At 44.0% G+C, this 14,831-nt stretch overlaps 1 protein-coding gene across 4 annotated transcripts in view; it reads right to left on the reverse strand.

Moving 5' to 3' along the window:
* Positions 1-14,831, reverse strand: part of LOC117363173 — a 96,904-nt gene that overhangs the window by 42,016 nt on the left and 40,057 nt on the right. For 3 of the 4 annotated variants that reach the window (XM_033950542.1, XM_033950541.1, XM_033950543.1), the window contains exons 3-5: positions 12,206-12,382; positions 7,040-7,124; positions 4,053-4,228 (exon numbers count right to left, since the gene is read on the reverse strand). In XM_033950542.1, coding sequence (XP_033806433.1) covers positions 4,053-4,228; positions 7,040-7,124; positions 12,206-12,382 — 438 coding nt within the window. The remainder of the gene's footprint in view (positions 1-4,052; positions 4,229-7,039; positions 7,125-12,205; positions 12,383-14,831) is intronic. The other variant, XM_033950544.1, reaches the window with a different exon arrangement.

Genomic DNA, 14,831 nt, shown 5'->3' on the forward strand with positions numbered 1-14,831 from the left:
GACTACAGAAGAAGCACGCTGATTGAACAGTTCAAGATTCTGGGAAGGAAGCTGAAGATGAGGACTCAGAAGATAGCGTTTTCAGAGATCCTACCGGTACCGAGGGCAGATGTGAAAAGACAGGAGGAACTACAATCAATAAATGCGTGGATGAGGAAATGGTGTGAGGAAGAAGGATTCCACTTCATGAGGAACTGGACAACGTTCTGGGGCAAGAGTAAGCTCTACAGGAGAGATGGACTGCACCTGAGCGCGGCGGGAACTAGACTTCTAGCAAACAACGTCAGGAGAGGAATAGAACAGGCTTTAAACTAAGAAGAAGGGGAAAGCCGACAGTCGACCAAGCGTCGACGATTCGGAAGAAGGTATCCCATGAAGATACTAAAGGGAAAAAAGGCTGGGAAGAAACAATGGTCAAATTACAGGAGATGACTAATACAGAGGAGGAGGTTAGCAGTATTGTAGCACAAGAGAATAAACTAAAGACCGAAGCACAAGGAAAGGAAATGAAGACAAGAAAATACCAGGATCTAAATTGCATATATACTAATGCAAGGAGCCTAAGAAACAAAATGGGGGAATTGGAATCCATGGCCAATGCAGAAGACATAGACATCATTGGAGTCTCTGAAACGTGGTGGAATGAAGAAAACAAATGGGATACAGCACTGCCAGGGTACAAGCTCTATCGCCAGGACAGGTCAGGACAGAAAGGAGGTGGAATAGCCCTATACATAAAAGAAAGCATACAATCAACAAAAATGGACAAAGCAGAGACGACCAACAACCTGGAATCGCTATGGGTTAAAATACAGGGAAGGAAAGGGCCAGACATAAAGATGGGTCTATACTATCGTCCACCCGGGCAAACCAGAGATATAGATGAAGAAATGGAAGACGAGATGAAGCGTGAATGCAAAAGCGGTAACACGGTTATTATGGGAGACTTCAACTATCCTGGGATAGACTGGAGTCTTGGAAGCTCAAAATGCGCTAGGGAGACAGAATTCCTAGAGGCTATACAAGATTGCTTCATGGAGCAGCTTGTAAGAGAACCGACGAGAGGAAATGCCATTCTGGATCTAATCCTAAATGGGTTAAAGGGACCTGCAAAGGAAGTGGAAATAGTAGGACCATTGGGAAACAGCGATCATAATATGATCAAGTTCAAGGTCGAAGTAGGAATACCGAAAGGAAATAGAACCATAGTGACAACTTTCAACTTCAGGAAAGGAAACTATGAAGCAATGAGGGAAATGGTAAGGAAGAAAATTAGGAACACTTCCAAGAAATGGCAAACGGTAGAACATACCTGGTCTTTTCTCAAGGACACGGTGAGCGAGGCGCAAAATCTGTACATCCCCAGATTCAGAAAGGGGTGCAAAAAGAGTCGAACAAAAGACCCGGTATGGATGACTAAAATAGTGAAGGAAGCGATAGGCAATAAGAAATATTCATTCAGGAAATGGAAAAAGGACAAAACTGAGGACAACTGGAAAGAGCACAGGAAGTATCAAAAAGAATGTCACCGTGTGGTTCGAAAAGCCAAAAGAGAGTATGAAGAGAGGCTAGCCAGGGAAGCTCGAAATTTCAAACCGTTCTTTAGATATGTGAAAGGGAAGCAACCAGCCAGGGAGGAGGTGGGACCGCTGGACGATGGAGACAGGAAGGGAGTGGTGAAGGAAGAGAAAGAAGTAGTAGAAAGACTTAACATGTTCTTTTCGTCTGTATTTACAAATGAAGACACATCCAACATACCGGAACCTGAGCAAATCTTCAAGGGAGATCAAGCAGAAAAATTAACATCCATGGAAGTGAGCCTGAAAGACGTACGCAGGCAGATAGAAAAACTAAAAACTGACAAATCCCCGGGTCCGGATGGAATCCATCCAAGGGTTCTGAAGGAACTAAAGGAGGAGATAGCGGAACTACTGCAGCAAATTTGCAATCTATCCCTGAAAACAGGCGTGATCCCAGAGGACTGGAAGATAGCCAATGTTACGCCCATCTTTAAAAAGGGATCAAGAGGTGACCCAGGCAACTACAGACCGGTGAGTCTGACCTCGGTTCCAGGGAAAATGGTGGAAGCACTCATAAAAGACAACATTGACGAACATTTTGAAAGAAACAAACTTCTGACAACCAGTCAACATGGTTTCAGCAAGGGGAGATCGTGCCTAACTAACTTATTGCACTTCTTCGAAGGAATTAACAAACGGATGGACAGAGGTGACCCCATAGACATCATATATCTAGACTTCCAAAAAGCCTTTGACAAAGTACCCCACGAACGCCTACTTCGGAAACTGAAGAACCATGGGGTGGAGGGAGATGTACATAGATGGATCAGAAACTGGTTGGCGGGTAGGAAACAGAGGGTGGGAGTGAAGGGCCACTATTCGGACTGGAGGAGGGTCACGAGTGGTGTCCCGCAGGGCTCGGTGCTTGGGCCGTTGCTATTTAATATATTCATAAATGATCTAGAAACAGGGACGAAGTGTGAGATAATAAAATTTGCGGACGACACCAAACTATTTAGTGGAGCTCGGACTAAAGAGGACTGCGAAGAATTGCAAAGAGACTTGAACAAACTAGGGGAATGGGTGACAAGATGGCAGATGAAGTTCAACGTTGAGAAATGTAAAGTACTACATGTGGGAAGCAGAAACCCGAGGTGCAGCTATACGATGGGAGGGATATTACTGAAGGAGAGTACCCAAGAAAGGGACTTGGGGGTAATGGTGGACATGACAATGAAGCCGACGGCACAGTGCGCAGCGGCCGCTAAGAAGGCAAATAGAATGCTAGGCATAATCAAGAAGGGTATTACAACCAGAACGAAAGAAGTTATCCTGTCGTTGTATCGGGCGATGGTGCGTCCTCATCTGGAGTACTGCGTCCAATATTGGTCGCCGTACCTTAAGAAGGATATGGCATTACTCGAGAGGGTTCAGAGGAGAGCGACACGTCTGATAAAAGGGATGGAAAACCTTTCATAAGCTGAGAGATTGGAGAAACTGGGTCTCTTTTCCCTGGAGAAGAGGAGACTTAGAGGGGATATGATAGAGACTTACAAGATCATGAAAGGCATAGAGAGAGTAGAGAGGGACAGATTCTTCAAACTTTCGAATAATAAAAGAACAAGAGGGCACTCGGAAAAGTTGAAAGGGGACAGATTCAGAACAAATGCTAGGAAGTTCTTCTTTACCCAACGTGTGGTGGACACCTGGAATGCGCTTCCAGAGGACGTAATAGGGCAGAGTACGGTACTGGGGTTCAAGAAAGGATTGGACAATTTCCTACTGGAAAAGGGGATAGAGGGGTATAGATAGAGGATTACAGTCCAGGTCCTGGACCTGTTGGGCCACCGCGTGTGCGGACTGCTGGGCACGATGGACCTCTGGTCTGACCCAGCGGAGGCACTGCTTATGTTCTTATGTCCGCCCCAGGCGCCTTGTTGGTGGGGGCACCGGAACTTCTCCTGCGCTCTGCCCCCTCCTCCCCTCACCATGTGTGCGCCCCTTTCCCTTCCTTCCTAGTTGTTCACTGTGAGCAACAATTTCAACGTGTTCCTCGCAACCGCATCAGCTCTCTCGTTGACGTCACTTCCAGGTGCCACGCATAGGAAGTGACGACAGAGGGAGAGCCGCCGGGTCACGAGGAGCTCGTTGAAGCTGTTACGGCGGTGAACATCTAGAGATACGGGGGAGGGAAGGGTGGAGGAGGGCGAAGGGCACCTCTCACCCTCGCAACACCACTGCCTACACACGTGATTCAGCCTGTGAACAGTAGTTGTTACACTCCTTTCGATAACGTTTACCCGTGATTCAAAAACCATAGGTGATATTTTCCATTTTTCTTTACATAAACATCATTGAGATTCCTGAAGCAAGCTTCTGGCCGAAACATGTACGTCTTGAGTTTCAATTGATACAATAAAGGAACTGAGCCCCTCAGGTCACCTTCACTGTCTCCTGCTGGAATGACCATTTTTTACCTTCAAGTCAAGCTTATGTAATGATGATCAAAGTGACCAACTCTGAGCTCTCTACCTTTTCCTGAAGGAGATTGACCTCTTCTTTGGAGTCTTCTAATTTCCGAGAATATTCAGCTTTTAGTTTTGCCACATTAGTTTTTTGTTGGGAAATTTCTTCGTTGGCTTTTGCTAACTCCAAAACTGCACTTTCTTTGGCCTCCTGGAGATCACTGATCTGACTTTTGAGGTCCGCTGCAATCCAGAAAGTTAAAGACATAGATTAGAATAGGTGAGTCTTTGTTCTTAGTGATAGGATAGGATATGGACTGCACTGGTCCTTTAGGATCCTGATATACTGGAAGAAGGTCGGACGCTTTCTTCAGTCTTGCTTAACCAAATGGATTTGCTGCCCAGCGATTACTACAACACATCAACATCCTCAAAAGCCAGGATTCAAATCCCTTGTAACCTTGACTGACTTTTGTTGCCTCAGCTGGAAATTTAAGGCTCTATTTACTAACATGAGTTAACTGGTTAAAGCAATTTAACTCACATTATATGACACAAGGCCTGTGATTCTCCATAGGGCCTATTTACTGAACATTAATGTGCATTACCACAAGTTAACTGTTAACACAAATTGGTAAATAGTACCCTTGCATTTTAAGTCTTCTGGGAAAAAGGAAATATCTATTCTAGCGTTAACTACCACTGAAAAGGTGTAAGCTAAATCTAAAGAAAAATACATAAATTCCTCCCCCCACAAGTCCATAGTCTGTTATTGAGAAAGACACGGGAGAAGCCACTGCTTGCCCTGGATCGGTCGCATGGAATGTTGCTACTCTTTGGAGATTCTAGAATCTTGTTACTCTCTGGGATTCCGGAATCTTGCTTTCTTTGAGATTCTATATGGAATATTGCTACTTCTTGGGTTTTGGCCAAGTAATGGTGACCTGGATTGGCCACCATGAGGATGAGCTACTGGGCTTGATGGACCATTGGTCTGACCCAGTATTCTTATGTTCTTAAGTACTGAGTCTGTAGTACGCGGTATTTTGGTAAATGCCAGCCAGTATAGTTAAAACAACTAAATCCAATCAGGTGGTGGGGGAGTTATCAAAGTGGGCTACCATTTTAAGATGGGTTATTTTGCCACTAACCCATGCTGTTCTAGCACAGGTCCCATTTTATGCAATGAGACCCGGTTACTAAGAACCTGGCTGCGGGAACATGAGTGAGGGCAGGCCCAGACCCTGATAAACAGAACCACACAGTGCGTTAATTTCTTAATGGGCCAGGATTGGGGAGATTCCTGTTCACTTCACAGGTAGGAAGAAAAGGGAGAACGACAATTCACAGGAAGACAATTGGTAGGATCCATGAAGTCCTTACCAACTGACGTACTATAAATTGACTTCTGCTTTCTGCGGATTATCTCTTATATATGCCACCGCTTCCTTTTGCCACCTCCCCAGGCATCACTTCTTCATCCATCACCTCCCCGGGGCCATCAACCGCTTCTTCTTCGGGGTTGCCAACGGGTCCGGTGCCACCTCCCCGGAATCAGAAACTTTCCCTTTGACATCACAGAGAAGCTCCCTCTGATGTCAGAGGGAAGGTATCTTTCATAGCCTATGAGAAACTTCTTCGGGCAGCTGCGGCTTCTTCTACAGGGCTGCCAACAAAAGTAAACATTTCAAGATCTACAGTTTGAGGACGGAGGGGAGGCAAGTGCCAGCAGAGTCAACTTGTGGACCAGAGGAGAGGCAGGAAGCACCAGTGCTTGGAAGTGGAGCGGCTCATTCCTGTCCTTAGCAGGAGGCAGGGAGGGGGTATAAAAAAAAGAACAAAAAAGACGCAGTCACAAGTTTCCTACCAATTGTCATAGATCCGGAAGAAATAAACACAAACAGCCAGTTTCTAAACTGACAAAGTGTCCTCCTGTGGCCTGCTTCAGTAGGGCCACAGCGTGCACTGTTGACTCTCAATAAACAGCATATTTAGTTGCCTAAGGTCTGGGATCAGAGATACAGTTCTGTCTCTCATCAGCCAACAGTCACCATCCAGCCGCCAGTTGGGTTTTCAGGCACAGTTCTGCAAGGCTCTAAGATGAACTTGGCCTACCTGGATGTAGCTTTTGTGTCACATGTAGGTGATGGAGGCAGTAGGGCTGGTCCTCGCTTTCAAAACCTTCCATGAAACGATTCCGCACTACATGAAAACTAATCTACTTCCCAAAGCGAGGTCCCAAGGAGAAAAACGACTGACCCTACCTCCTGGCCTCTCCCTCAAAACCGAAAACAGCCCGCAAACGCTCCTACTCACATTTCATACCCAGACTATGGCACACCATCACCCCCATCTGTTAGAACACTAGATGGAATTTGGAGCTTCAGGAAGGCCGTGAAAACCTTCCTCTTCACAAACCTAGTGCCTTAAGGACAGGCTCCCAGAAATGCCCTCAGAGTCAACGCACCTATGCCACCTTAGCTCAACCGGAGCTGCTTAGTGGCTTTGTCTATATTGTAAATTTTGTCTTCTTTGTCCTGTCTTGATTATATTGTGGATGTACTTTGTAACCCGTTCTGGGCTCCTTTGGAAGGACGGGCTAAAAAATTGAATAATTACATTTTCCCCTCTGAGCTTTTATACTTCCTGGTTCCGACTTTCCTGTGTCACCTCCCCCCCCGGGTGAGAGTCTGAGGGCAATGGTAGTTCTGCAAGTATGGAGTAGCAACTTCCTCACACTAGGTTAACACCAGTATAATAACCTCTCTTAACAATAGCCCAGATTGATAACTTCCCCCCTCAGTAGCAGTATTGAGAAAGTAGCTTTCACTGAATATTTGGAGCCAGCACTAAATGGTTTATACTGTCAGAGCCTTAGCTGGACTACAAGATGGGAACAGAGCAGGCCTCAATCCTTCCTTTACGCATGAGAAAAAAAAATCAATTTGAAACTGGCCTAATGCCAAATATGAACATTTCACTTATTTCACACTACATTAAAAACTGCGTTGCTTCAACTGACTTTAAGCAAAATAATTAAGGTCTGTTCGGTACCTATTTCTTGCTGCAGCAGAGTAGGAGAAGTGGGGTCAAGTGTACCATAAGCAGGGTTCTTTAATTCTTCCTCAAAAGTCTTCTCCTAAAAATGGAATTGGATCATGATAAATTGCTGCTTGATTTACAAGTCTTCATTCTGTCAGCCTCATATTATAAATAATGACGGAAAAAGACTACCCTGCTCACAAAGCGTACGAAGAACATCTCTCCAGCAGGTCAGCAAAGGGGAAGGAAGGCTGCAAGGATACAGCAGGCAGATGGAGATGAGGTAGGAGGCCCCATCTCAAGATAGACTGCAGTATCCTACGGAGCAGCTAATGCAGTAGTTTGCCTGGGCAACTTATATGAGGGGGAGCTGAAATGTTCTCAGCCCAAGCAAGAAGAGAATGACGTGGATATGGTTCAATCAATGATCTGAAGCAATGTCAAAACAGAGAACTTTGTTTCTGCAAATTGTTACTTCACGAAATAAGATAACCCTCTTTTCAGCTACCGTGACAAAATAATGCTCAGAATTTAGGAAGTTGATTGGGCCGAGAACTTTTCAGCACCCCTCGTATGTGGCCGTCTGTCCCTGCATGAATAAACTAGGAGTGAGAATTGGGGATGGCCCCTAAAAAAGCAGCTGATCCCTGGAGTTCCTGAGGGACCTCAGGAGGCAGGGGTGGAGCTAACAAGGATCGGCCATTTTGGGCCTTTATCTGCCCTCATGTTTCTATGTTTCTAAAAGGGAAAGACTGAAAAAATAGGGGAAAAGTGTGGCTGAAAGATGTTCAGGAAGTGATTTATCGGCCCTGATGAATGGCTGAGGAGCTGGAGCTGGAGCTGTGTCTGTTCACCCCAACTTGCTCATCACTCCGAGGGATAGTAACGCTAAGAGATCTCATTTCAGCACAGAGACTGTTCTGGCTACATTGTTGGATTACCTAAACAATTTCCTGAGTAACGGTATTAATGCACTTCTTCTTCAATTTGATTTGAGCAGTGCTTTTGACCTGGTAGACCATAACAAATTATTGGAATGTTTGGACGCCTTTGGAATCCACGACAAAGTATACTCATGGTTTAAGGGATTCCTTGAATCTCGTTCGTACCAGGTTAGATTCCATAATGTTACTTCTTCTACGTGGAAAAACCTCAGGGTTCACCACTTTCTCCTGCACTGTTTAATGTGTACCTTTCTTCCCTAGGACCTAAACTATCAAACTTAAGTATAAAATTATTCAGTTATGCCAATGCCATCACGATTCTTATCCCATGTAGTACAACAATTGTTAATATCATGCCCACTACAGAAGCCATTCTGAATCTGATAGATTCTTGGATGACAGAATTTAAATTAAAACTAAATCACGATATAACAAAATTCTTCTTTGCTTCCTCTCAAAAAACCTCCCATGAAACATCGATCATGTTAAATACAATTCAATACATGATTTTCCCTTTGATTAAAGTATTGGGAATATTGGGAACTTAACAATGAAGAATCGGATTGACACTGTGGTTCAACAGGGATATCACACACTTTGGATTAAAATATTGGGAATATTGTGAACTTAACAATGAAGAATCGGATTGACACTGTGGTTCAACGGGGATATCACCCACTTTGGAAGTTACGTACTATTAGACCATATTTTGAGTTATCTGCATTTAAAGTTCTGGTCCAGTCATTACTCTTGAGCCATTTAGATTACTGTAACATCGTTTATTTATCGAGTAATAAGAAAAATGTGACTAGACTGAAACTCATTCAAAACACCGCAGTCAGATTAATTCATGGTCTGAGGAAGTTTGATCACGTAACCCCCTTTTATCATGAGCTGCATTGGCTTCCTGTTGAGGCTCGTATAGTTTTCAAATTAGGCCGTTTGTGCTATAACGTTGCCTTCGGCATGGCTCCATTGTATTTAGGTGAGATTTCTAATAGCTTCTCAAAGGAAAAGTAGAAAATCACATGCCCTCTTTGTAGTTCCTTCTGTCAAGGGCCGTAAAAGTAAGAAGTATCATGATCCTACTCTATCATTTCAGGGAGCACTCCAAGATAAAGACTTTCGACAGTTGTTACTTTCATCACACTCCTACCTACATTTCAGAAAACAATTGAAGACCTATCTTTTTTCAAAAACATTAGGTTGATTAGATTTATATTGCTTTTTGCTTTTGTTATTATGTAATACTTTTGTAAACTGCACTGAACTCTATGGTTATGGGGTCTAGAAATCCGATGTTATGTTATTTTGAACTCGGAACCAGACCGGGCAGGAGCAGAGGGGATCACTAGGCCACCAAGGATGGCCCCTGGGTAAATCCCAGGGTTATTACGTAGAGGGGTCCCGGTTGGGGGAGGGTTGACTAGGGATAGGATGGAGGAGATCTTGATCGGGGTGAGCCTACCCAGATGGGGTGTTCATGTTTGTCAGGGGTGAGCAAATTAGGAGGGGGAAAGGTGTAGGATCTGGAGGACTACCGATAGCTCTGTTGCGCCTACTGCATCTTTTTTATTTTTCAAAAATACTACATCAAATTTACTGCATCTTGTTGAGGGAGGTTTCTGTAGCAGTTATTCGGGCAGTCGTGACCATATGCTAGCTGTAACCAAGAGACACTCCACCCCTCGGCCTCTGTCACACCTACTCTCCATCCCTACCAGCATTAGGCACCTAGCGCAGGATTGTTTCCACACTGGCTGTTTTAACCAGGCTTGCGCTAACGTTTAACATGTGGGAAAACCATGCTAGCTGCTTAATATAAAAACACCTCCACCTTTAATCTCCATCACAGTTTCAATACCCACCCCAGAAGATCATTCCATGTTTTCCATTAAAAAATACTGATTGGTCTTTCTCCTCCGTCTGCAACCTTGGAATCTTGCACCATGATCATGAGTTCTAGGAAATCCTTCCCTTCAAATTACTTTTCTTCTTCTGCGGTATTAGATACTTCTCGGGTGTTTAACTCTCTTACCATGACTTCCATCTTGCCTCTACACTAGGTTAAACAAATCTCATCTCACAGGATTTCCAGTTCAGATCCCACCCCAAGAGAGGATGCTGGGAAACTGGCAGGTGCATGGTAGGATTACCAGCTTCCAAGAAATACAGAAGTATACTCCTCCCTCCTCCTCCAAACTCTCCCCCATTCCCCAGCATCTGTTCCCTACCTCTCCCCCTTTCTCAGTATGTATAAGCAGGAAATCGGACAGGGATAGATCTGACAGAAAAGAGGCCAGATTTGGAGGACATCTGAGGAAGCAGAGAAATATCGGATTGCTTATAAAGTTCTTTTGTTGATTTTTTAAAGTGATACACCTTCATATCCCCTGGTATTTGACTCAGGTGCTGGAAGTATATCAAACAGGTCGAGCCCTGAGGTCAGAGGGGACACTACGGATAGTTAGTGAAGGACTGACATGCGTACATTACGCAAAAATGGGGACTTCAGTAATCTCAGTGGCAGGGTCACTTAGGATGCTGACATTCAGGGGTCCTTTTACTAAGACCCACTAACCGAATTAGCACACGCTAAAGATTAGCGTGTGCTAGATACTAAGGCGCCCATTATATTCTATAGGGATCACCACAGGGATCACCTCTGTCCCCTATTTTTTTCAACATCTATATGTCTACTTTGAAACTCTTCCATCTATCTCCCTTTGAAACACTATATACATATGCAGATGACATCCTTGTCCTTCTCGAGATAGATTCGAACCTCACTAACCTCACCGAAAATATAACAGCTTGCATAACGAAACTCCAATCCTGGGCCCTCACTGTACAAATGAAGCTGAATGAGTCCAAAACAAAACTACTTTGGCTTGGCCCAAAACTAGATCAGCTGCCCACGCTCATTCCACTACCTTCTGGTCCCACACTGCAGATTGAAGATTGAAGTTTTGGCCATCAATATTGATTCTACACTTTCATTTAATGACCATCTCAACTCTCTGGTAGAAAAATGTTTCTTTAGTCTTCACATGTTGAGGAAAATGAGATCCTGCTTCCACCAACATTTTTGCTGTCCTTGTACAATCAATCATTCTTTCCAGGCTGGACCATTGTAACTCCATCTATCTAAGTCTAGCCAAGAAAAGTCTTCAAAGACTTCAGCGGATCCAGAATACTGTGGCTAGGCTGATCTTCGCAAAAAGTAAATTTGATCATGTTTCCCCCACTTCTGTCAAAACTTCACTGGCTTCCAGTAATTTCTAGGGTCCACTTTAAGTGTGCCTGCCTAACATTCAAGATCTTGCATGGCATTCTTCCTCCTCTAATTCCACTATTTTGGAATTCTACCAGATCCATCCAAAAACTTAAACTATCTTTCCCCTCGTTAAAAGGTGTTATCTAGGCGGGAAAATTAGGGAAATCTCTTTTCTTCAAAATCACTGCGCTTGGGAATAACCTTCCTGCCCTGCTGCGGAATCTGGGCTCCTTCCGATTATTCCGAAAGCATCTGAAAACTTGGCTATTCTCAAAAAATGTAAATCTCGCTACCCTCTTTATAATCACTAATTCTTATTATGTTTTCCTTTCTTTATTTTAAAGTTCCTGTAAACCGTGCCGAGCTCCATCTCTATGGAGAGGATGCGGTATATAAACTTAAGGTTTAGTTTAGTTTAACACGTGCTAACTTGATTAGCGTGCCTTAGTAAAAGGAGCCCTCAGAGATTTTAAAAGGTGTTTAAAAAAACGACTTTATTTATAGAGGCCTTTACTTGAAAGCTGCTCACTTTAATAATAAATACTGTTGGAGAGTTTTTTTAATATTCATTGTATTGTTTTTAAAAACTGTATGTATGTTGTGAACCGCTTAGGTTTAAGCGGGGTATAAATTTTTAAATAAATAAATTTTAATATGAGAAATTGTTAAATCAAGAACTTGTCCAGCAAAAATCCCCCCAATCATTAATTACTTACCCTCAACAACTCTTCTGATCACCAAACATTATCTCCTCCCCCTTTTACAAAACCATAGCGCTGTTTTCAGTGCTGGCTGCTGCGGTAACCGCTCTGATGTTCATAGGAATTCTATGAGTGGCGGAGCTGTTACCGCCATGGCCGGCACTAATAATTGTGCTACGGTTTTATTAAAGGGGGGAGGTATATGTCATTCTTCTGTCAATAAGATGACCAACCCTTCAATCCTCAAAGGCCTTACCATTTTCTTTAATTTGCTTTGTTCTGACAGACGGAGCTTTTCTTTCAGCAGCTGCTGATTTTCGATTTGCATATTCAGTAGCTCTTTGCTAAGCAGGTTGATCTTTCCTTCTTTTTCCGTCAATAGAGCTTTCAGTAAAGGCAAAGACACATCCTGCGATTCTTCTGCCTCTGGCATCTAGTTATAACAGAAATAAAGCATAGTAAATGCAAAGCAGAGCAAGGCTAGGATTAATTCATTCATTCAAACCACCGATAGCACAATGAGCAACACTTCTCAACAAACAATTAAAATCATAGACTAAACTTCAGTCTTCCAACAAGTCCACAACACTGTAGGGCAATTCTACTAGAGACTTCTAGTATCTCCTACAATTTTGAAAATATTAATTGTTTCTTGATGCTATTGATTTCCTTTTGGTTTTATAAGTCACTTTGCATTTTTCCTCGTTTCATTTTATTTTTGTACTTGAAAAGGAGCTTTTTAACCCTTTTGGTAAGGTCTTTATCACCGAAGATATGTTAAGCAAAGAATGTTCCAACTTTTTACCTTCCATAAGAACATAAGAATTGACATATTGGGACAGACCGAAGGTCCATCAAGCCCAGTATCCTGTTTCAGACTCCAAGAAGTAAAACAGATTTTATGCTGCTTATCCTAGAAATAAGCAGTGTTTATCCCCAAGCCATCTCAATAATGGCCTAGGGACTTCTCTTTTAGGAAATTATCCAAGCCTTTTATTAAACCCTGCTAAGCTAACTGATTTCTGGGGATTATGAAGGATTTCCTGACTATGCACATCTAGACTGAATCAGTTTGCTATGGTGCTACGTTCCAGGATTGACAAGAATGTGTTAGTGAAATCCAGTGGCGTACCGGGGGGGGGGGGCAGTCCTCCCCCAGGTGCAGACCATGAGGGGGTGCTCCCAGAGTCAGCATCATGGTCCATGAACTTTGCTGCCCTGCTGGCTTCAGGCCTTCCTCTCTGCCGGGTACTGCTTTCGCAGAAGCAGGAAGTAGGCAGGACCTGCAGAGAGGAAAGCCTGACATCTGTAAAGCAGCAAGTTAATGGCCATCCTCTGGGCCTGCCTTCTAAAGCAGCAGCAGCGGTGGCAGTGAACAAGTTTCTTGTGGCCTGGCCCTCTGGGGCCTTCCCTATGCCATGTCACTGATGGCACGGCAGAGAGAAGCCCTGGTGGAGCAGGCCGCAAACCACGCATTTGGCACTGTTTTTAATGGTTGGCTACAGCTGCTGATGTCGGAGGCCTGAAGGAATGTCAAATCTCATGGGGGGGGGGGGGGGAGTTCGGTCGAGTCCAGAGGTGCTGCACAGGGGGATGGGAGGGAGGGATGGAAAACTGCTATACATGGGGATTGGAGAGAAGAATGAAAAGCTGTTGCCTAGGGGGGAGAGAGGAGAGAGGAAGAATTGTTGGCTATTGGCTGGAGAAGAGGAAGGGATATGCAACAAAGAGATAGAAAGGGGTAATAGGGATAAATCCTGTGGTGGAGGGGAGGGAGGCATGCATGGAGAAGAGAGAAGGAGAAATTTTGTACATAAGGTGGAGGGCAAGGAGAGATGGTGCATGGGAAGAGAGAAAGAAATGTTATACATGATAATAGAGGAGAGAAAGGGAGAGATGCTGCATGGAAGGGAATAGAGAAGTTTTACCCAGGACACAAGGCAGGAAAAGAGAGAGAGAGAGAGAGAGAGAGAGAGAGAGAGAGAGATGGTAGACAATGGGAAAGAAACAGCCTGGGACCAACATGACTTCAATAATAACATGACCAGACAAGAAAAGGTAGAAAAAATAACTGTATTTTTTGTTTTGTGATTACAATATGTCACATTTGAAATGCATATCCTTCCAGAGCAAGCATGAGCTAGAACCTAACAGAGAGAGGAAAAGTCAACAACATGCTCTTCGTGACCCCGTCAGCTCTCCCACTAACACCACTTCCGGGTGCCGCACACAGGAAGTGACATCAGAGGGAGAGACAACGGGGTTGCCAGGAGCCGCGAGCAAGAACTTCAACTGGAGGTAGGGGAGAAGGGAAGGGAAGGGGGGTGCACGCGGCAGATGGGATGTGGAGCACGTGTGATAGGTGGGATCGGGGAAGGACCGGGGGCAGGAGATGAGGGCGTTGGAGGGGTGCCACCAACCTGGGTGCCTCTCACCCTCATTACCCCACTGCATCAGGGAGTGCTAGACTCTAGAGGGATAAGAGTCCAGGAGCTAACAAGAGGGGGAGCTATTTCATATTTAGTTCTTTTTTTATTCATTTTTAACTTTCAACAAGTGAAAATAGTATAAAAATACATTTTACACTTTAAACATTGCTTAATAGTCTTCCAAAACTCAAACAACAGATCAATACCCCTCCCCCACCCTACCCAACAATTATCATAAAATCATCTATTAAATTTTCAGAACTTATAAAAAGTGCACTATACATGTCATAACCAAATTAAGCATTTATAAACATTCAGAAACTGTTTATCAAACCCCCCCCCAAATACCCTCCCCCCTCCCAATACCCTCAGGAAAGATAAGACTGATAAGATATATTTAGTTCTTAATGGATTGCTGGCCATAGTATGAGAGGTAGCGGTGGGAAAGCACAG

This window comes from Geotrypetes seraphini, chromosome 6 (assembly GCF_902459505.1).
Source record: "Geotrypetes seraphini chromosome 6, aGeoSer1.1, whole genome shotgun sequence".
In the NCBI taxonomy this organism is placed as follows: Eukaryota; Metazoa; Chordata; class Amphibia; order Gymnophiona; family Dermophiidae; genus Geotrypetes; species Geotrypetes seraphini.